General features: G+C 56.5%; 3 protein-coding genes across 8 annotated transcripts in view; all 3 read right to left on the reverse strand.

The window, feature by feature from the left end:
- Positions 1–13,749, reverse strand: part of HOXD3 (homeobox D3) — a 30,756-nt gene extending 17,007 nt beyond the window's left edge. Inside the window, exons 1-2 of one of the 2 annotated variants that reach the window (XM_066999253.1) lie at positions 13,613–13,720; positions 6,235–6,261 (exon numbers count right to left, since the gene is read on the reverse strand). The gene's annotated coding sequence lies outside the window, so the exon portion shown is untranslated. Of the gene's footprint in view, positions 1–6,234; positions 6,262–13,612 lie in introns of both variants that reach the window. The other variant, XM_066999250.1, reaches the window with a different exon arrangement.
- Positions 926–14,118, reverse strand: HOXD4 (homeobox D4). Of its 2 annotated transcripts, XM_066999259.1 has the most exons (3): positions 13,613–14,118; positions 6,235–6,261; positions 926–1,530 (listed from the first exon to the last, which is right to left on the reverse strand). In XM_066999259.1, exons 1-3 carry the CDS (start codon positions 13,824–13,826, stop codon positions 1,226–1,228), a joined length of 546 nt encoding a protein of 181 aa, XP_066855360.1. In that variant the 5' UTR covers positions 13,827–14,118; the 3' UTR covers positions 926–1,225. The 2 variants fall into 2 exon arrangements, with proteins under 2 accessions (XP_066855360.1, XP_013026633.1); XM_013171179.3 differs by lacking the exons at positions 6,235–6,261; positions 13,613–14,118 and adding an exon at positions 1,933–3,607.
- A 3,177-nt stretch (positions 14,119–17,295) lies between these two features.
- Positions 17,296–19,536, reverse strand: LOC106029841 (homeobox protein Hox-D8). Of its 4 annotated transcripts, XM_066999258.1 has the most exons (4): positions 19,005–19,536; positions 18,581–18,728; positions 17,839–17,981; positions 17,296–17,764 (listed from the first exon to the last, which is right to left on the reverse strand). In XM_066999258.1, the coding sequence occupies exons 1-4, from the start codon at positions 19,137–19,139 to the stop codon at positions 17,723–17,725; spliced, it is 468 nt and encodes a 155-aa protein (XP_066855359.1). In that variant the 5' UTR covers positions 19,140–19,536; the 3' UTR covers positions 17,296–17,722. The 4 variants fall into 4 exon arrangements, with proteins under 4 accessions (XP_066855359.1, XP_066855358.1, XP_066855357.1 ...); XM_066999257.1 differs by having other exon boundaries at positions 17,296–17,981; positions 19,005–19,465; XM_066999256.1 differs by having other exon boundaries at positions 17,296–17,978; positions 18,581–19,504.
- Between the last annotated feature and the right edge of the window lie 2,918 nt (positions 19,537–22,454).

The following is a 22,454-nucleotide window of genomic DNA, read 5'->3' on the forward strand; positions in this document are numbered from 1 at the left end:
GCTGAGGTTTCCAATCATTTCACTCATGCGTCGTAGTTTGCTTAAAAACAATCACTACTCTTGGAAATAAAATAAAAAAAAAGAAAGCCCCCAAACAAACAAACCTACTAAACAACCAAACACACAAAAAAACAGACCAAAATAACCCCCCCAAAACAAAGACACAACCCACACAGCCTGTCCCTCTGTTGGGCAGCAAATAAATTTAAAATTGGACAGAAAGAACGCGTTTAGCTTTGAGCTTCGAATGGCTCGGACAATCCCAGCAATCGCATTGATTTTTCACTCCGGGGTTTTCTTTTTAGTTTATTTTTCGTTTTTAAATGAGGTACCGCTGGTTTAAAGGACAGCGCTGAGCAGAGCAGGCTTTGGAAACGGATTTCTAGCCTGTTAGCCCTGGAGGGGACACGGTAAGGAGCAGGGATGCTTTTCCTAGTCACAGAGAAGGAAATTCGAAAAAATGGGACAAGAAAGTTGTGTACATTCAAGACAAGTAAACATTATACATGTGTTCATGAGACTGGGAAGGAGAAATCCTGCATTTCAGCTCCCCTTTCCCATTTTTGGTTTGACTCTTTTTCTTTTCTTTTTATCGTCACTCTTCTACGTAACAAATAAATAAATACGCTAACACTAGCAGAGCATAAAATAACCCGTTTTCACTTAACTCCTATGCACATCTTCTGAGACGTTATGGAAATGAGCAAGTATTTTCATTACACCAAGAAAGGTAAAGCAGCACAAAAAGTTCACAAATACTAGTCTTTATGCTCAAATGAAAGACTATCCTATAAATTTCCTGTCCTCAACTTGCCCAAATGCATCATCCCGAAATTGCATGGGATCAAAAGACAATTAAAAGCAAAAATCCCAAAATAAAGCATCAAGCCTTCACTTTCAAATTCAAAACTGAAACACAGGACAGTTTCATTTTCAATGATTTATTACTTTTTATGGACAGAAGGTCTCATTTAATATTTTCCCAATTCCCACTGCCTGCATGATGCTTTTTTTTTTCCTTATTTTTTTTTAAGGTTGTGCTAGCAGAGGCAAATAAAATAAAGTCCAAAGTAGCGTCATTTTGTCTCCTTTGTACAACAGTACCTTAAAGAAAGATGACAGTTTCTCGAGTCCTTAGCTGCTACATGCAGGTTCTGCTTGGATAGTGTCAGTTATGTACAGTACTGGTCAGAATCGAAGGATGAAATGGAAAATTTCACCTCTTCTATAAAGTTGTCAAGTCAGTCTGATGGTCCTTGGGAACAGTCTGTAAATGTGGGTTTGAACCAGAGGAGGAAGACCTGCCCTTAGTGTTGGGCAGTTTGTGGTCTTTTTTCCACTTCATTCTTCTGTTCTGAAACCAGATCTTGATCTGGCGCTCAGAGAGACACAAAGTGTGGGCTATCTCGATACGGCGGCGCCTGGTCAGGTACCTGTTAAAATGAAATTCTTTTTCCAGTTCTAGGACTTGCTGTCTGGTGTAAGCTGTTCGGGAGCGCTTAGGTTCCCCTCCGCTGTAATTGGGGTTCACTGGGAAAAAAATACGGAGAACTTTACAAAGCTAATCTTGACTTTCCGGTTCGACTTTTACAAAACAAAACCTCACGAGCTGCGAGCATGTGGCCGGGCTGGCTCCAGCCCAGGAGCTCACAATGGACGTGCTGCTCTCCCCCGTGCGCAGCGCGGGCGCCACGGCCCCAAGCTAGGTGGGCTGCGAGCCTCTGCCCGGCTCCTGCAGCCGAGTTTTCTCCTGCTCGGCAAAGCCCCACACGGCCACCGGCCTATTTCCTCGGCAATAAAAATTTATGACGAGTGTAATTGGCTACCTCGGCTTCAAATCCTCGTCCACGAGTCTCGCAAGGACTCGACCAAAGCATTTCTGAGGACAATCGGGAACGGGGGAGAAGAGCAAAGTAAGAAGAGGATCCTTACCCGAGTTAACATGGACTTTCTTCATCCAGGGATAAACTACTGCTGGCTGCTTAACTGCTGACCCGTTTGGGGCTTTGAGGGCTGGCTGCTGGCCGCAGGCTCGTGAGTTGGACATTGGAGGCGGTGGACAATGCTCTGCTTGACCGGGGAAGTGGCTCGGTGGGCCGGATTGCTCCTGTCCATGACCCCGCGGCTGCACGGCGGAGCCTTGGGCATTGCTACAGCTAAAGGGTTGTTCGCTGTAGTTTGACCGTGGGTAGAGCCCCTGATGCTGGAAATCGGAGCCCTGCGAGGCACTGTAATACTCGGCCCCCTGCTCCGCTAGGTAGCTGTTCTGCAAATATTCCTCGCAAGGAGGAAATTTGGGATCCACATACTTAGAGTTCACCATATACGAACTCATGGCCATTAATTTCTGAAGGTAGAAAATACTAATTTTTCTCGTGTTGTCTTTTTTTCTCCTTCCATAGAGCCCTCCTACTTGCTGTCAACTGAATAAAGTTAGGCGTGCATGTGACTGGCCCGGCCAATGGGGAGGCAGGGAGCTGATCACCGGATTTGTGTGCAGCTCATAATTTCCACGAATTTAACTAAATAATATACGTGTAAGCAAGTGACCCCTCTCCGGCAGGTTTCACCCTCCAAATCAGATACCGGAGTTTTAGGAATATTCATCAAGCGGCCGCCGCCTCCCTGACCCCCAGGTACAGGCAGCCTTTTGTCTGGGCTGACTTTCCTAACCTCCGCTGCCCTCTCGTCTGATTTACCAGCCAGAATTTCCACCAGGGTTTGTTACGTGCCTTAAAATAAAATATCGAAAGAAATGCAGAGCGAGGAGCTGCAGGGCGATTAAAAGGGAGGAAACTGATAAGAAGGCAAGAAAAAGAAAAGGCATCAAAGAAGAGGGTAATATGATGTACAATAGATCTGTCCTGTCTTTGTCTTGCAGAGGTCATCCAAAAGTTACCAGAATTTAGTTCTGCTGAATAAAATTAGGCAATCAGTAACTTCTCATTCACTGTGCAAGCCTCGATATATACGTGTGCATACGTGTGCATGCACACAGGCTCGCACATGCTTATACAAAAGTCTGGGCATATGTGCATATGAAATCGTACAGATAACAAGAAACTGTCCATTTTTAGACACCAAAGTCCAGTCAAATGGACTGGAGATGGCATTTAATTAGGTTAAAAATATCACAGGTTTAACGAGATAAATTCAGTCTTCATTCATCAGTATCATTCCTGGAGCACAAGGAAATACATTCCAGTGAGTCGAGTGCTGCTTTTGCTGGTGTCGTAAATATTTTGGTGAGATCTGGACACTTGACAGGAAAATTTTGCTAACTCTCTAACGTCTAGCACGTCTAGCTAATGTATCAGTATCTTTTTAAAGATTCATTCACTGATTGGTAGGCTTTTTTTTTTCAGTCATTTTTTACATCTTGTGAGATTAACTGTTTAACTTCACAGTCTGCCAGGGAGAGTTACGATTGAACGACAAGTGAAATTTTAAGAGACGTTCTGAAATCTGGTAAATAGGAGAGAGGCAGCAAAACTTTTAGAATTTCTCCGTGTTCAACACGCACACGTCTTTTGATTCCGTCAGTATCTAAACTTCTAACCATTTGCAGAAAGGTGAAGTTTTTGCATCGACCATATATTCCCCTAGAATCGAATCTGTGACTATATGAATATCACACAAATTCGGTTCTACAGGGTATATATAGACAACGTAATAACATTCTGTTTTCATCTACCATATAGCAGGTCATTGCCATTCTCTTATTCCTTACTGTCTTCTGAGGAATGCAAACTATTCTGTTGGGATTGAGATCTGAAATACGGGTTTGCAGGAAGGTGGGATTTCAGGAAAGATTCACGGTTGTTATTATTGATGAAATAGAGCTTTACGACTCTGCACCAATTTATAGCGACGAATTTCGACTAACAAATTCTCAGAAGGACCTGCTGAGCACTTTAAATGCTTGCGGTTTACGTCCTTGCTACAGAAAACGGACGCTACCAGTCAAATTGCGCTATTTAGAATAATAACAGTTAAAATCACACAGAAAATAGGTGTTTATCTATTTAGTCTAATACGAATCTGAACAGATTCTCCCTAATTAGAACTCCCCCCCCCCAAAAAAAAATAGAATTAAAAAAAAAAAATCGAAACAGAAGTAAAACAGACGACAACAGAAACAGCGATTTGTGAAAAAGACGAGATTAGAGGCTGGAGGGAGCTGTTCTCGGGAAGCAGAGAATTTCCAAATTTACCTTCGTCCCATTATGCCGGTCTAGCTATTATCCCGCGGCTGCGTGTGAGCCGCAGCCTCGCACCCTCCCAGGTTCTCCCCGCCGTAGCGTTTATGGTGAAGGGCAGGGCGAGAGGTCAGCCGAAATCATTTACAAACATATCACCAAGTTTCATTATTTTTACTTTGTCGACAGCAGCACACAGGAGTACAAAAGTTCATGAATTGTGTCTGACCCAGCTCCTCTCTGCTGTCCTGCGGTCAACCTCTTCTCCTTGGACTATTTCAAACGGGCAACATAAGGACAAATAATGGTGCGGGTGTGATACATCCAGCCGCTGCAGAGGGCACATTTGGGGGTGTTACGTTTGTCCGAGCGATCTGCACCGGTTTGTTTGCCTGGCTGCAGCTCCCAGCTGCCCGATCTGGGGGATGCTATTTTTAAACTTCTGCTTTCTTACGACTGCCGTGGGATCATCTCCACAGCAAGTGCAACTCGAAACGACTTCGTGTCCCTAATTCCTCCCCCCTCGCCCCCCCGATCGTTTCAATCTCCTCCCAGCAATTTTAGCGGCTCTTCCCGGTTTCCCCTCCTTTCCCTGAAGGGAGGGGGTGCCCCCTCCGGGGGGGCATCCCCCGCCCTGCCGAGCGGGCCGGGCAGCACCCGCCCCCCAAAGCCAGCTCGCTCTCGGGGCAGCCCCCCCGGAGCGGACAAGCCCTCCGAGGGCTGCCCGGGGGGCAGCGCTGGGGTGGGGAGGCAGCAAGTCCCTGCTCTGCCTAATACCACACATTTTCATATTTGTTAGACGCTGTGACCTGCGTTTCACCTTATTGCACGACTTGCTCAGACAGGTCAAAGCCAAAGAGTTATTGATGAACAAAAGCGTTATATATTCACCTCCTGTTCAACTGCCCATACAAAATGCTTTTGATCTATCAGGCTTTTTGTATGCCTGTTCATAATCAGTATGCTAAATGTAGGTTGGCAGAAAACAAGTAATCCATACATTTAGGGCCGGCCCGGGAATAAAACGCCAAGGGCATCTACGTAGCGCAGGGCTAGCTATGGAGGAGGAAAGTTACCTACGGAACAAAATTAAAAATGCAGTGCTCGAGGCAATTGTTTATTTCGTATTTAAATGGCTCCAAACCCAATATCGCAACGCAAGGCAAAACGAGAACGAGACGCCCGGCCCGAAGTAGTGAAAGAGATTATTTATCGCTAGCAGGGAGAGGAAACGGGGAAAAACGCGACCAAACGCGGCTCCGCTCCTGTGCACGCTCCCAGTCAGAGCGCGATCTGCAGGAGCGGGGAGGGCGACGTGCACGTACTGAATCCCCAGACACCGCAGCCTTGCTTTTCCTCTCTGAGGGCAGCCTCAGCCCGAAGCCCGAGCCCCTCACGCAGCCAGACCCCCCCGCCCACCCTGCAGCACGCTGCCCGCCCGCGGAGCCGCCGCAGGCGCGGAGGCGAGCGCTCGCCCCGCTCCGCTCCGCTCCTCTCCCCTCCTGCCCTGCCCTCCGGCATCGCCACCCCGCGCACGAATGGCCACCGCCGGCCGGTGCCCCCCGGCCGCGCTGCGACCGAGGCCGAAGGAGCCGAGGAGAAACGAAGGGGGAGCGGGCGCTGGGCTCCGGGGCCCGGCTCTGCCTTGGGGACCCGCCGGGGAGGCGCTATGCGGTGCCACCGCGGGGACGGCGGCACTGCTGGTGGCCAAGGGGTGACACCTGTGCGGCCCCGAGGCAGCGCCACCAGCCCCTGTCCCCACGCCCTGTCCCCAGCCGGGGCTGCCTGGGACGCCGTGGCGCACGATGACTCCCCAAAAGCCTTCCCAAAGCCTTCCCAAAGCCTTCCCAAAGCCTTCCCCAAAGCCTTCCCCAAAGCCTTCCCCAAAGCCTTCCCACGCTGACGCAGCCCTCTCTGTTCGATTGCTTGCGGCAACGTTCAGCGGGGATACCTCGCGTTTAATTGTTCCGGTCCGGGGGGAAGAAACAGCATTTCCAACCAACTCCAATTCTGCAAGAAATAAGAGGCTACTTACCGTGGCTGTCCTTCCATGTTGCCGAACCTGTTGCAATAAAAACGTTTGTTACTGTTGTATTCCACATACGGGTGATATTGCTTGAGAACAGTTACAGAACACATTTGATAGATGAAGGCAGAGAGGAGCTGGTGGTAAATCCTGCGAGCAGCGGAGTGATGGGGTGGAAGCCCCTTCCGAATGAGGACCACATTGCATTCAGACAGTTTTTATGAATACATGCTTTCCCTGTGCCTGGGGTGTGATCTTTCACTTTTAATATTCATAGTCTAGATTTTGTACCACATAATTTCTAAAGGGATGAAAAGTCAGACCTCCCTCTTTCACTGAAGGAAAAAAAAGAATAACAAAGGCCTTTTTTTTGTTCTGTGGCAATTCAGTCACTTACAAATGAAATATTCAGATCACCTTCGCCAAAACATCACCCAGAAAATGTCACAATATGCAATACAGCATTGTATGCAAGCTAAGAACAAAAAGAACGACAGTTTTATAGGAATAAATCTCGGACTACTCTGAGATAAGAGTAGCCCTTTAAGATCACACAATTATCCAAACGGTAAACTCGAGACGTGCGTCTTTGTTTGCATTGTAGGAGGACAAATTTGACTTGAACTTTCCTTCACATCTTTTAAGAAATACATTCAAAGCTCACATTAAGGAAAACAACACATATTCAGTCTAATGCTCCTGAAAAGCATTGCATATTAAAAAGTAAAACGCCAATATTGTTTTGTGATTTTTTTTCTCCTCTAAGCGATTTTTCACCTCTTCTATTGCTTTCCTACCATGCCTGGGAGAGTTGTATTACGCACAGAGCAATAGCTTAGGTATCAACAGCTCACTAGACAGAGATTCCCAAGACAGTTTTTGGTTTTTAATATATTTTTAGTTTTGTGCACTCTGGATAGCACGGCGAGGGCAGTGGAACAATATCGGCCGTTCGGCTCTGAGCATTACCTTACTGTTCTGTCCCCTTCTTTTCTCTTTTTTTTTTTTTTGGTTTTGTTTTGGTTTGTTATTTTAATCTTTTTTTTTTTTTTTTCCCCAGGTTAGTTTCGAATGAGATGTTTCACCACACTCGGAAACCTCAGCCAGGGCGCAGCCAGCTAATGCCAGCACTGCCCCGGCCCCTCGAGCTCTACCTGTCCGTTTGCCCAGCGCAAGGCTCGGGCAAGGCTTTCCGGGCGAAGCAGCGTTTGGACCTCGCTCGCTCGCCCAGTTCCCAGAGGCACAAAGACACCGGAGCGACTGGAGCGCGCCGGGCCGAAGGAAGGCTGTATGTAGCGGACTTACTGCGCGCTCTCCCCGGGGCCGGGGGGACCGGGGAGCGGGGGTGCCTGCACGGCCGCATTCCCGCAGACGGCTCCCTGCTAACACTTCCCCGATTACTGCTTCCAGGAACGAAAGCATCTGCACTTGTATGCTCTTAAACTAATTTATGGTGGGAATTATATTTTGGCTTGTCAACTCTCAAGCCATAAAACAAAGTTTATTGGAATCACGTGCTTCTAAATAGCCACTCAGGACCTATCTCCGCGGAACCATAAATAACCTTCAGCTTTAAACTTTTATTCGCTAAATAAAGGTCCGCTGAATCTGCTCTGGAAAGCGGGACTGGCTCAGGGTAGCGGGGATGGGCGGAAGGTCAGCTCCGTGGCGTTATGCCGGCCGTTTTAACGAGCATCTTGCAGGGAAAGCTGCCAAGAGGGGACTGAGCGCTCCCAAATTGCTCTTGAGAGAGGAGCGGCCGCATTTCGCTGTGGGTACCACTTCAAGACCTTCCCTGCATCCCTTCGCATCTCTTAGGGGACAGGGAGGCACACCGACGGGACAAAGCGCGGAGTTAGGTCGGGGTGCCGGGGGGTCCCTCTGCCTTCCCCGGACCTTTACGACATTTTGGTCAGGAGCCCCTGGAAAACGGTTTTGACTCTTTCACCTCCTGCGCTTTGCTCGAGGGAGCGGTGCCAAGGGCTGCGGGCTCGCCAGGCACCCGACGGGCGTTTGCAAGCGACCAAACTGCCGCAAGCAGCGAGGGCACTGGGCTTTGGGAAGAGAGAAAGTGTGAAGCCTGCCACAATGAGATCTTTGAGGACTGGAAGTTTAAGGAGGGTTATAAAACAATAAAACAGCTCTGGTGTGAAGGGAGCAGGGTGTGAGTTAGCAAATGAGAATTTCAAGGACCCTGAGCACAGGAAGTCAAATGTCCCTGGCACTCACACAGTCGCCCTTGCATAAAGAACCCCGGGCATCAGCTCCCCATCTATCACGGCTGCGACGAGGAAGTCGCAGTGGCTAGGAGCTGCTGGTGCCTCCGAGGAGGGGCTTGTCCCTCCCCAGAGGGCGGGGAGCCCTGTCCGCCCCGTCGGTGGCCGCCCGCGGACTGCTGCGGCCAGCGGCGCCCGCTCCCCTGCCGCGGGGCTCAGCGCCCCAGAGCGCGTCAGCCCCAGCTCCCTGCGGGGCGGTGGCCCCGGGTGGCCCCTGCTGGCCCCACTTGGCCCCTGATGGCCCCGGTTGTCCCCGGCTGGGTGCTGCCTGTCAGACTCGGGAGTCTCGTCCCTCCTGGTCTGCGCTCTCTCGGCCGTTTCCCACCGCCGGGGCCGGGGACGAGCCCCGGTCATATCCCCGTGAATTTCCCGAAAAGGGGCAGCTTTAGCTCCCGTCCTACTCCTTATGTTGTTGGGGTCACAGCCGATCAATTCTCCTGTTGCCAGAGACCAGGAGGCGTCCCGAGGCTCCCTGCTGCCTCGTTACGGCTCGGGGATGCTCTGCCTACCGCTGCCCCCCTTGCTCTGTGTCCGTGCTTCACCACCCGGCACCCCCCCCCCCGCCCCCCACGGCTGCACGGCTCGGCCCTGCTCTGCCCGCTGCTGCCGGGCCAGGGCCTATGGGGCCGGGGGACGCCGGGGAGCTTCGCCCAGGAGCTCTGAGTGGCGGCAAGGGGTTGGGGTGGGAGCTGTCCTGCCCCCCGGGGGGCTGCATTCTGAGTCGCTAATGTGGGGACTGCACCCCGGGCACGCAGGGGATGGAGGAAAAGGCCGGGGTTTGGCCACCGGCTCCGAGACATCGGGGCCTGGGAAACGGGGAGGCAGCGGCGGCCCGGGCCGAACATGGCTGGGGGCCAAAGTGTCCTGGAGATGCGGGGCTGGGGCTGGGAAAGGGCTGTGGGATGGAGAGGGGCTGATGGGAGAGATATGGAGCTCCCTGTGATCTTAGGGGCGACATGAATGCTTCTGCAACTGAATTATGCCAGCCCTGGTATCTCGAAGGGGGAATTATGGGCATTTTCACATTTCCTATTCTAACATGCAGATGTGAAAGTTGGCTTTGAAGCTCTGGCCAGTTCATTCTCTAGGCTTTTATGACAGCTCTCATTTTCGGGGCTGATGATCTGGAGGTGGATAAGCTGTGGACTGAAGTAACCCAATAATAATTGGTTTACCTCTGGTAATTGTTGCGATAAAAGGGTTGGGGAAATTGAATCGCATGGGTAAAGCGCCGTCGCTCCTGATGCTACCTGATAGCCGCCACGACCAGCATCCTACCCCCAGGACCAAATGACAGGCTCCAGCTCTCCCTTTGAAGCCCGACCGAGCACCCTGAGAGCGTCCGACGCCATTAGCGCTGCCTGCTTTTACCGCACCCCCGACCGTCCTGCAGTCACCCCAAAGCCCCTACCCTCGCCGAGCAGGATGTGGGGATGCAAAGGCCGCTTGCCCTCAGCACCCCGCGGGCAGAGCCGGCGGCAGCGGAGCCCCGGGAGCGGGCAGGGCGGCGGCGGCCGCGCCCCGACATCAAACGGGGGCAGCGGCGGCGGCTCCCCGGGGGCCGCGGGGGAAGAGGGCGAGGAGCGAGGGGCAGGGAGGGGAGCCCGGGGGCCGTGGGAGCGGCGGGCTCGGGCAGGCGCAGCCGGGGGGCCGCCGGGGTCACGTCCGGGCACGGCGGGGGAAGGCGAGCCCCGGGGGCTGCAGGTGAGGGGCAGGAAGGGGGACCCGCCGTCCAGGCTCGGGGGGCACAGCGGGCACCGAAAAGGCCGAAGGGGCGAGCGGGGATGCGGTGGCTGCCTGACATCGGAGCCCTCTCTGGGGGCCGGGAGGGCGGCGGGGCGCTCGCCGTGAGCCCCGGGTCGCTGCCCGTCGCGGGGGGCGCGGAGGGGCCGCAAGGATGCGCGCAGGACCCGGAACGGGCCGGAGGCCGCGTCGCCGGAGGTAGAGGGGCGACTTCAAGGGGGAGGGCCCCCAAAGAGCGGCGGTGCCCCCGGCCCTCCGGTGGGCCTCTCCCGTGGGCGTGGGCCGGGGCTGCGGGCCGGGGGCTGGGGCGGGCAGCGGGGGGCGGCGGGGCGGAGGGCCCCTCTCCCGGGCAGGGAAGGCGGCCAGGCTTGTCCTACAGCGCCTTCTCCTGGAAGAGGCCGTGGGAGACAAAATGGCTGGTGGCGGCGCCGGGCCCTGCCGCGCCCCCGGCGGCAGCACCGCGCCGAGGCCCGGCGGCCCCGAGGGCGGGCACCGCGGGCAGGTGACCCTGGACCGCGCCGTCGGGGCCGGGGCGTCCCTAACGCGTCCCACGCGAGCCCACCCCACGGCCGGGCCTCCACAGCGGGGCCTTCCGCGGAGCTTGGCGCAGCCCCGAGCGGCCCGAGAGCCTCCGGCCGCCCCCGTCCCGCTGTGGCCACGCCGGGCTCCGCGAGGGACCGCGGAGGCGCCGCGCGTCGGGGCCGCCCCCTCGGGGCGCACCTGGAGGCGCTCGGCGGGGCGGCTGGGACGGGACGGCCGTCCCCACGGCCCCCACGGCCTCGCAGTGTGCTCCTCGAGGGGAGGCCGGAGGGGCACGGGTGGGGGAGATCCCACCGTGCCCCCCTCCCCTGCCGCCCCCTCCCCCAGGCGCATCCGCGGAGGTTCCGGGGTGTGAGCAGCCCCCGCGGGCACTGAATGCGCTTTTATTGCCTCTTGTCTCTGGCAGGGACCTTTCCTCCGCGCCCGGCCCGGCCCCAAAGCCTCGCTGCAAGGTTTATTGTGCCTCATCTTTCCCTTTCACTTCCTGTTTTTTCCCCTCGCGCTACAGCAGCATTGAGTGCCGCACTGCAGTAGAGCCGTAAATACCTTTAACAGCTGCCTGCCAACCAAGGGGTGAAATACTGTCTTTGTTCCGATTTTTTTTCTGCCCCCAGCGCTCATAAAACACCCCGTGAGAAATATATTTGTTTGGGAAAAGAGAAACATTATTGGGACATAAACGAATCGGTGGGATTAGCGGTTCTTAAGAGCACAAAACCAACGTGTATTTCTTTTCTCAGTCTTACTGGGTTTCTCGGGTCCACATGTCGCATCGCTTTCCCCCTTGCAGCACCCCCCTGCCAGACTCGGGGAGCCGAGGCTGCCCTTCTCCTCCAGGCAACTTTCCGCGGCTAAGCGGGACCCCAGCCTGACTTCCGAAATGGCAGTCGGCGCCAGCAATACCTGGGTATTGCCAGGGAGCGCGAGCTGCAATTTCCTGGTTGTTATTTTTTGTTGTTGTTCTTTTACAGCCCCTACGTCAGTAAAGTATAGGTTAGGAATCGTCTGTTTCCTTTCAAAAAAAAAAAAAAAAAGGAGAGAGATGAGTAATAAATTCTGTTAACCACTGTGGAAAAATGAAGCAGGTGTGAGAAATCTGAATGCGAAAACTGTATTCCACAATTTTCAGCGCAAGTGCACATATACAGACATACAGGCTCTCTATAGGTATGTATATAAATATAAATAACAATGCGATCCTCATATATGCCGTATATATATAGATATGTGCATAAAGGCGTTGTTAGGAATAGACATACGTAGGCGTATTTAAGAGCTTACACATACATATGTGTGTTTTAATGTTAATGAAAGGAATGAAAGGGAAAAAAAAAAGGAAAAAAAAGAGAGAAAAGGACAGAAGGAAGGAAGCCGTTTAGGAGGGGAAAAAAGAAGCCGAACACCCACATAAACTAGTGGGATCATAAATGCATGTGTGTATCCGTATGTGTCAACATGTGGACACACACACACATCAGAATTCGTTAGAACACCCTGCTTTTGTTTTCTTGTTTTCCCGCAGGCTACGAATAATTTGAAAAGCGCTGAAGGACAGGATTTTTCGAAATTTTTGGAGAGATTTATTATCAAGCAACTATAATTACTGTGTCACCTAGGAGGTATTCAGAGGCTGATACCTAACGCAATGCATACTTTCCAAGTTACTCTCGAAGACTGGTGCTGTGTTGCAAACGATTCCTCCCAAATAATCCCCAAATCCTGCAGCAGCGCGGGGCGGTCAGCTAGCGCGGACAGCGAGAGCAGGAGGGAAATGCACCCCATCTCTTAGCCTGGCTCTGGCTCTGCTTTTGCAAGCCGAATAGGTGTTCGAGGGTGGATTAAAGAAGAATTTCCCCCGTGGCTTCAAAATATGTATGAGGGACAGGCTCCACGCCTTTCCACCCTCCTTGGGTATGGTTTAATCAAGGCATTTTGCTTTACCGTTAAATAAGTGGCTGCCTTTGAGGTAAATGGCGATTTGGTAAATTCCTCCTGTGCAATGGCATGGTGCGTTTCCGTCATCGACCAACGCTGTGAGCGCTAAATACAGGGCAGCGGATTTTCTACGGCGGATTAACATTTTAAAAGCGGAGATATGCAATATAATAATAATTAAAAAAAAATAAAGAATTTATAAAGGCACGTTCAAAATAATATAATTCAGAGTGTGTTCCACAGAGGTGTAGCCAAGTACAGACACACACACAGGCAGCGGGTGCACACACACGGATAGGCAAGGCGGTGCGGGACCCGCACGCGTCTGCAGGCAAGGCGGACAAATCCCATCTCCTGTGCGCACCGCGGCACAAGCCCCGCGGTTTCTCGCACTCGCCCCGCTGCAGCCGCCCGGGGCTGGCGGTGGGGAAGCGGCGGCCGGGGCAGCAGCGCCGTGCTCCCGGCGGGGCGGCAGGAAGCACCTGTTCCGCTGCCAGCTTACGCCAGCGCCCTTCCTCAAAGGGCAGCCCCGGCGCGCAAACAGGGCGCAGGGCTCCAGCCCGGCAGGGGAAGCACAGCCAGAGCCACGGGGCCTCTCGCTGGAGGACTCGTCCTGCTGCCAGCCCTGCGCTGCCCTGCGCGGGGCCGCGGCTCGCTCCGCGCCCCACCGCGCACCGCCCGGCCGGGACTGCTTGGGATAGCAGCAGCAGTAACGGCGCTAGCTGCCACCCCGCTGATGAGAATAGCGGCAGTAATAAGGGCTCCGAGGAACAGGTGACGGCGCAGGGCCGGGGGCAGGGCTCGGCGCCGTGCCCCGCTTCCCCCGCCGTGCGGGGCCGTGCGCGGGCGCGGAGCGGCGGCGGCGGCCAGCCCGCGGGGAGCCGAGTGCTTACCGGTTCGCGGCTCTGCCCGCCTGCAGAGGAGCCCGGGAGGGTCGCTGTAATCCATTTTGCGCCCGCGTAGCAATCCGAGTGGCGGAGGCAGCGGCGGGGGCGCGGAGCGGCGGGCGAAGCGGGGCTCCGCCGAGGAGGCGTCGCGGGGCCGGGGAGGTGTCGGGGCAGCGGCGGCGGGGCCGGCCGCGGGATGCGGGGAGCGGTGCACAAACATCACGGCGACTGCCGTACACCTCAGCGTAGACAAAGGTTAGGAAAAGAGGGGCTGAGGCTCTCTGAAGGCAGAATGCAGGGGGAAATTCGCCAGGGAAATCAGGAAAAGGCCATGAAAGCGCTCGCTGCCTGCACATGACCAGCCGCAGCCAATGACGAGCCCAAATAGGTCATAAAAAGGTCTATTACCAAGTTGTAAATTTTCTTCAAACAAAAAGGAATTTACTGCAATTCCTTGCGGATTTTGCACATACTGCTTCCCAGCGCCATGTTTCTTTCGCCTGCGCGCTGCACTTCTTTTTTTTTTCCCCCTCCTCGGTCCCGCCTGCCCGCGGCCTGCGCGCCCCCGGAGGGGTGGCGGGGCCCCGCGGGCGCGGGCAGGGGCGCGGGGCTCCGCGGAGCAGCGGGGACAAGGCTCGCCCTCCGCGCAGCAGCCGCCAGTCCGCGGAGCCCCACGGGGGTGGGGGATAAGAGGGGGGCTCTTAACTGCCCCCCCGGTGGACCCGCTTCTTGCCCCAACGAAAGGGGGCCGTAGCCCGCCTTCCGCCCCCCCGCGGAGCCGGGCCCCAAAAGAAAACGTGTTTCCTTTAGCGCCCACTACTGAAGCCGAAGTCGCCGCCGACCTAGAGCTAGGCTGAGCCGAGCTGATGCCGTGTCCCCACGGCGAAGTTTGGGGGTCCCCCAGGTTGCGCCGGGCGCTGTCATGGAGCGGGGACTCCCCGCAGCCTCCTCGTGCGGGGCTGCCTCCGCCGCAAAACCTCCGCAGGGCCGCTCGGACCAGGGGGAGACACCGAGAGGGGAAAATGTAATTCTCAGAAAACACTCCGAAAAGGCTAAAACATTGCCCCGTGCCCACCGGGAGTGCTCGGCTCAGGGAACGAAAATTGTGTTTGTTTCTCGCTTGTTTTTGTTTCAGAGAACAGCAAGAGCCCTCCGTCGGTGCCCTCCGTGTTGGTCGTACCTGCCTGGAAAATAAAGCTAGCCAAAATAAACCTTCCTAACGACTTGTGGTCTTTTTAACACGCTGCTTCAGTGAATTAGACGCCCGTGAAAATCACACCCGTACCGCGCATCGCTTGGCCGAGGCACCGGGCGTTTTCCCCGGGGCCTCTGCAGCACCCACGGCCGCGGAGAGCTGCCCCGCGTGGGAAGGGACAAATCCTGCCCACACCCAGGGCGCCGGGCCACCGCGCTGCGGCTCTCACGGGCGGCCCTTCTCTGCCGCGACCCGCACGTCTGCGGCTCATCCCTCCCCAAAGCCCGCTGCTGGCTCCGCAGCTCGACGGCCCCTGTTTCACGGAGGGTTTGCCGGCCGCCAAGGCCAGCTCCTGCCTCGCTTCTCTTCTTCTCAGCAGGACTCCGAGTAAAAACGAGGGAGAGATTCGGCTGCCAGGCTACGGGCGGGAAATACCTTTATAAGTACATAAAAAAGTCCCTCTTTTTTTTTTTTTTTTGGCAAAAAAAAGATAGGGACAGTCCCCGTTACCACTAGGCCCTTACAAAACAGGGTTAGTTTGTGGCTGCGTGGCTGCGTTCCCAGTCGGCCCTGGGAAAGCAACGCTAACGGAAACTTCGTCAGGAATATTTTAATTTCGTTCTCTTTGTCTGGAAATTAAAACCAACCACGGCAGCAGCTCTTTCCCGAGCAAACGCTAGCCTGAGAAATGGAGGGGGGGACGCGGAGGGCCCCGTTCCGCCTCTCCCCGAGCCTCCACCACCACGGCGGCGGAGGACGGAGGCTGGGAGGCGACGTGCCGGTGCCGCCGGTGCGGGAATTATTGCGAAAGGGCAGCCTGCTGCAGTGCCAGGCGGCTGGGCTTCCTTACAGCCAGACCCACATCCTTCCCGGACACTAGGGGTACCGGCGCACTTATGCAAATTCATGCAGCAAAATGTTTACTTCACGGCTTTGCCGCAGTTTCCACGCGTTTACAAGCTTTAACCAATTACGCGATTAAAATAAAACCAGAACAATAACTCCGCTTGCTTCTGCCTCTCTCTAGAGCTGGCGCTTCGCAGGAATTGAAGCGTGCCTTGCTGGGCAGCGGAGAGCGGGGAGGCGAAGGGGAACGAAATGAACCAACCCCGCTGTATAAATCCCAAACCCGGGCCAGATAGCCCCGGCCATTTCGGTGGTGTGGGGACCCTGCAGGGGCGGGGAGGCCGCCGGTGTCCCGGGGGGAGCGGGCGGTGGGCGAAGGGCCGGGGAGGACGGGCTCCGAGCGAGGCCCCGGCTTCGTGCCTGCTCCGACGGGGGGCAGCGCTCTTGCTTCTCGGGCAGATAGCCCGAGTTTGTCGCATGTCGCACCGCGTTCCTGCGCTTCCCTCCAGGCAGCCATCGCTCTCTGGAGGCACGAGGCGCCGGGGAAAAAGCGACGCCGAAATCTTGGTGGGGTTTGTCCCCGCCGCCCGCTGTTCCCCAAAGGCTGCCCCCAGCCGCCCCGTCAGACAGCGCGATCTGCCCGACCCCGCCGCGAGCAAGAGGGAGGGGAGGGAAGAAAGGGGGGGATAAATGAAAGCGCTTTGCTGCTCAGAGCGGATTTCTCCTCCCGTGGCTGCGGAAACCGCTCCGGGCGCGGCGGCAGGGTCTGCGCCTGGGCTCGGCTTCCCCGCACTCGCGTGAGGCAGCAGCAAAATGCACCCACCCGGGGCCGCAACGTCGGGGGAATGCCCTTTTTTTTTTCTGTATTTACGCCTGCTTTGGGTCCACAAACCGTTCCAGCTCCCGAGAAACCCCCACGCAAGGCCACAAACACTTTGCTCTTCCCTGCTCGCCCGCCCCCCGTCGGGGAGGCTGGGCCCGGCTTGGCCTCACCGGGCCTCGCCAGGCCGGGAGCCCCCCACGGGTGGGGGCCGCGGCGGAGCCCCTCGAAGCCGGCCGGGCCCCGGGGGGGTCCCGCTGCCGCCCCCCCCCCCCCGGGGCTGGCCGCGTGCACGGCGCCGCGGGGTCGAGGGCTGCGCTGCTCGGCACGAAAGCAAGGCCCAGGAGCACACGTCGGGGGGGTCCCGGGGCCGACAGGGAGCGTGGGGTCACCCACGGGAGGAGAGCGGGTCGTGGTCCTCGTGTCCGTCAGACCCAGCACCTCCGCATCCCCGACACGCTGGTGGCGAAGGGGGGTGCACAGGGACCCCGCCCGGGGCTGGGGGCCAAGGCAGAGCTTGAACTGGACGGGGCTATTTCCGTCACCTCCCAAATTTCCAGTGTGAGAAGAAAGGCAGGGGAAAGGCGGATGGGATTATCCCAGAGTCTCCGGCGCTTGTTGGAGGAGTGTATTACAGAAAGGATGTCAGCAAGCCGGTCGATTTTATATTTGAATAAATTTGGTTTATTTTAATCAAATATCGATAGTAGAAGATTTATATATTTCTAAGATCTTTTATTCAAATTTATTAAATTTATTTAATTTATTCAACTTTAGATAAGAATAAGAATTAAAATAGTACGAGTGCACTTGTCTTGATTAATAAAGCATTGTTAAATGTCTCGTTTATTGGTATTTATCATTGGAAGTTTATGTCGATTCCCGCAATCACCGTCTTTTAATATTGCAAAAAATAATATATATTTATATATATATATCATTAGAAATGTATTGCTACAAACTCTGTATCAAATTTCAAAAAAAAAAAAAAAGGACTAGATGAACTGTTAAATCTAGAGATTGTTCCGGGAACGGTTAAGACCAAAACGCAACAAAACGGCAAGCACCGAAGCACCCGAAGCAGGGGGACGTCAGGCGGAGGACACGGGGTCACTCGTCCCCCGCAGGACCACGTCCAGGGGGACACGGGGCCGAGATGTCTCGGGCTGTGGCGCTCGTTATTTCGATAGCCTTTCTCCAAGGCTTTTAGGGCAAAATTTAATTCGTCTGGCCTTCTGCTCTGTCTTCTTCCAGATCATGTGCTTCCTTTTTGGCCTCCCCTTCCTTTCCCTCCTGTCTGGAAGCGGGGAATTTGTCCTTGTTGTTCTCCTTTTTCCATTTCATCCTTCTGTTCTGAAACCAGATCTTTACCTGCCTCTCGGTGAGTCCTAGTGCGTGGGACACCTCGATCCTTCTCTTCCTGGTCAGATAGGGGTTAAAAAGGAACTCCTTTTCCAGCTCTAGAGTCTGGAATCGGCTGTATGTTTGTCTTCCTCTCCTCCTACCCGGCGCTGCTGTTTAAAACAAAAACACAGGATTTTGGGGGTTGGTGCTGTCGTTCAAAGCACGGCGTTCAGCAGCGGGCCGGGCAGCCAGAGCTCGGGCCCCTCCACAAATCCCTCGAGAGAAGCGGCACGGAGACGCGGGGCAAAAGCAGACCGCGGAGGACCCGGAGGAGCCCAGAGCCATACATACGGGCGCAGGAAAAAATATATATACAAAAATAGACCCCCAAAGCCCAGCCACGCAGATGCATCAGGCGCCTTCGGAGGTGGCGGGGCCGAGTTTGGGGGGGCATCTTTTTTCTATCTGGCAGCTGCCCCCCGCCCTTAAGCCCCCTGCCTTGCCGTGCGTGTCAGCTGCGCCCGGGTGCCAGGGAAGCGACTTTTGCGGGCTGCTCTCGGGTGGCAGCCGCCTTCCCGGAGGCTCCTGTTTGCTCCCTGTCTTATTTTATTATCACGAGCCGTCGCGGTTACAGGAGTCGCGGAGAGAGAGGCAGGGAGAGAGGGAGGCAGAGGCAGCGAGCGGGAGGCAGGGGGAAAGAAGCGGGAGGAGGAAAAGAAAAGTTTCGAACTCAGACGTGAGATGGAAGCAAATTTTGACTGCGTCCAACCTTGTGGTCTCATCCAGGGAAACATTTGAGCAGGAGACGAGCTCTGATTTAAGTGGTCTGGTTCCTCGCCAATATTAGCACTGGACGATTTACAGTCAGGATATTGTACCAGCTCGGCCTCTTGCTGTGTCGTAAAAATCTGCTGTCTCTGTAAGTTATCGTATCCGTAAAATTTAGCGGGCTCCCCGTGACAGGTAACCCCGCTGCAGGGGGCAGGAGGCGGAGGCGCGGCAGGGGGAGGAGGAGGTGGCTGGTAGGCGGCCGTGGGGCTCCCCCCGGCCGGCTGGTAAAAGTCCGCGGCCGCTCCGCCGCCGCCCCCCGCCCCGCCGGCCGCGGGCTGCGGGAAGCCGGCGGCGGCCCCGCCGTTCCCGTAGAGCAGGGCGGCGGCGGCGGCGGCGGCGGCGGCGGCGTGGCGGCCGCTCACCTCGGGCGAGAAGTGGCAGTCGTAGTACGGGGGGCTGAGCGGCTCCCCCGCCGCCGCCGCCGCCGCCGCTGCCGCCGCCGCCGCCGCCGCCGCCTTGTACTTGGAGTAGAGCGGGTTGACAAAGTAGGAGCTCATCGGGGAGGGGGCAGCGGCCGGCGGGGGCGCGGGCGCGGGCACGGGGCGCTGCTCCCCCGCGCCGCAGCCGCCGCCGCCGCCGCCGGTGCCTCTACGCCGCGCTCATGGTGCCGCCGCCGCCGCTCGCCCGTGCGCTCCCCTCTCCTGCTCTCCGTGTATGCGGTGACCAGGACTGGAATATAATCGCTCCCAAAATGACCTGCCTCACTGCTTTTACTATTTCCTATTAGGCACACAGCAGCCCGCGCACGCACACACACACACACACACACGCACGCACACGCTCATGAGCTCAGGGGGGACTTTTGGCTTCAGTTTACATGTGCCGCTCCTCAGGCAAGAAAAAAACCCGGCCCGGCCCTGCCCGGATCCACCCCAGCCGCGGCGCCCCCGCTCCCCCCGCCGGTGCGCGCTCGCCAGGAGCCGCCGGTCCCCCGCCGCGCGGGGCGAGGCTCCGCGCAGATGCCTCGCGATAACCGCGGGCGCGCTGCCCGGGGCGCCGCCGCCCGTCCCGCCGAGGCCGAGCCGCCGGGGGAGCCGCGGCCAGGAGGCCGGGAGGCTGCGAGGGCGGCCCGGGGGTCCCGGTGCGGGAGGGCGGCAGCTCGCAGGGGCAGGGGCCCTCCGGGTCATTTCCTCGCAGGCGAGCGGAGTGCTGGGAAATGAGATGCACATTTACCCTTGACGCCGTGCACGCATGGCTGAGGCTGCAGGTTAATTGATACTTAATGGAAATCATGCCTATGAATATACTTTCCATCATTTCACCCTTGGAGGACGTCATTACCGAGGCAGAGAGAGGGAGGAAGAAAGGCGTGCGGGCGAGCGGTCAGCTCCGCTCGGGGACGCCGTCCGAGCGAAACAGGCGAGCCCTGCTCCCGGGGATGGAGGAAGGAAGGAAGGAAGGAGGGAAGGAAGGAGCGAAGGCGCTGCCCGCCGGGCTCGCTCCGGGCTCCCGCGGGGGGAGCGGGGCCGGGCGCTGAGCGCTGCCCTCGGCCTCCGCCGCGCTGGAGGCTCGGGGAAGGAGGCCCGGGAGGCTGCGCAGGCCCCGCTGCCCCGGTCCGAGGAGCGCCGTCTTCCCCGTCCTCTCTTCCCAACGCTTCTGGCTGACTGCTCTTCCTGCAGCGGGAACCAGCTTTTTTTAGGGCAGACACCCCCAGGAGCTCGAGTCCGCCCTGCTTTGAACAGAGAAGAAAAAATGGAGGTGAAATCTAATACGGGCCCCGCCAGAGCCACGTGTGACCGTCTGGTGTGAATTGACAAAAAGTATTTGTGGTTACATAAAAGACATCGCAGGCTCCTTCCCCATCACACCCCGCCGCCCCCACCCCCGCCCCGTGTCCGAGGCCCTCGCCGTGCCGCTCTCTTTGTCTCGGCGGCCGGCCCGGGTCCCCGCACATAAGCAGGGCCTTACGGAGGCCGGTAAAGGCCCACCGGCCGTGGTGAGGCTGTGCCGGGCCCAGCGACGGCACAGTGACGCCCTCCGCCCGGCCTAGCGAGGCCCGAGGCGCGGGGACCCCCGTGCCCTAGGTTTTGGAGCCCAGAGCGGCGCGGTGCCCACACGCTCTCCTCACCGAGGCTGCTCTGCGCTGACACAACCCCCCCTTAACCCCACAGACCAGCTGGGGGGGGACCTGAGAGGCCCCGGGTGTTGGGGGGCACACGGATTTTTGGTGCTAGAGGGAAAGAGCAGTGAGAGAGCAGCGCAGCGCTACCCCCCGAGGTCGGAGCGGGGGCGGCCGGGCAGGGGGGAGGCACAAAAGCACCGCCCGAGCCCTGCGTGGCTCAGGGGGCAGCGGCTGCTTCCGCGGCCTCCCGCGGAGCTGCGGCCAAGGCTCCGCGGCCGTCCCCCGCATGCGGGTCCCGCCGGGATGCCCGGCACCGTCCCCGCGGGGCTCTGCGGAGCCGGCAGCGAAAGCGGGGTCCCGGCTGGGGGGGCGCGCAGAGCTGCGCGGGGCGCGGAGCGGTGCGGGGCGGCGGGGCGCGGCCCCGCGCCTAGGGTGGAGCGCGGGCGCCCTCTGGCGGCGTGCGGCGGCAGGGACAGGGGACAGGGGGACAGGGACGGGGACAGGGGGACAGGGACAGGGGGACAGGGAGGGACAGGGACAGGGACAGGGACAGGGACAGGGACAGGGACAGGGACAGGGACACGGGGACAGGGGGGACAGGGACGGGGACAGGGACGGGGACAGGCAGCCCCACTGCGGCCCCCGGCCCCGCCGCCAAGGGGGGTCCGCCAGAACCAGGAGGGCGCCGCTGCCGCCAGAGATCGGCGCGGTGTTATGTTCGCCTCTCGACGATCTCGGTCACGAGCAGCTTTTCCTTTCCTTTCTTTTTTGGTTTTGCTTTTCTTCCTCTTTATTTTTTTTCCCTTCTTTTGGGAGGGGGTGGTGGTGGTTGTGGTGTCTGTCGGAGTTTCCAGTGTCGTTTTCTCAGCACATTTCGGTGACCCTCTTTTAATTTTTTGCCAGTGCTATAATTAACTACATACAAAGAATGCGCCTCGTTTACACATGGCAGCCAGCAAAGACGCCTGAGCTTTGAAGACCGCTGCTATCGCGTTTTCGATCATGTTTCCCCACATATTACACCATGAATACTCCATGTGTGGTAGTTTCAGAGCTCTCCGTTTTTGTCTTGAACATGTTATTTTGTTTGCCCGTGCGTTTATGTATCTATAGATTGATTTATGTAAACGAAAGTAAAGATGAATCTTTGTTTACCCCCGCTCCATCACACATGCCTGTGAATTATTCGGGAAAATGTGTGTGCCTGTGCACGCGACTGTGCATATGTACAAACATACATTAACACAACCAACGGGTAGGGATTAAATTATTGTTTAGTTTGACACTAAAAGCGATTTACATGGAGGAACTGCGCGTTGACGTTCGAGACGTTTCATTTTCTTTCTGCCATTTTGAAATAAGCACACACAGTATCAGAAGTAAGTAAAAGAAAATGAAAAAAAAAAAAGAAAATATACTAGGTAAAATACGTCATTGTGCCTGAGATAAAATATTAAAAGGAAATGGTGTGGGCTTGGTGACAAGTTCTTAGCAGAGCCTCTGCTAGAACCAACCTAACAGTGCTCAGTGGCAATAATGTAGTTTACGTGTTGTTAACTGTAGATCACACACACACAGACCGGTTATTGTCGAAAATATAAGTGCTAAGACGGTAGGATTCAGCACGGTAGAATATCCAACAAAATACATTTCCACTAATCAGTGGACTTGGCAAAATCTGTTTCGTGACCTTCGTGTCTTTTTTGAGACTGTTGCCTTGGCCCAACGCTGACGTGTTGAAATTTATAGT

Source organism: Anser cygnoides, chromosome 6 (assembly GCF_040182565.1).
Source record: "Anser cygnoides isolate HZ-2024a breed goose chromosome 6, Taihu_goose_T2T_genome, whole genome shotgun sequence".
Taxonomy (NCBI): domain Eukaryota; kingdom Metazoa; phylum Chordata; class Aves; order Anseriformes; family Anatidae; genus Anser; species Anser cygnoides.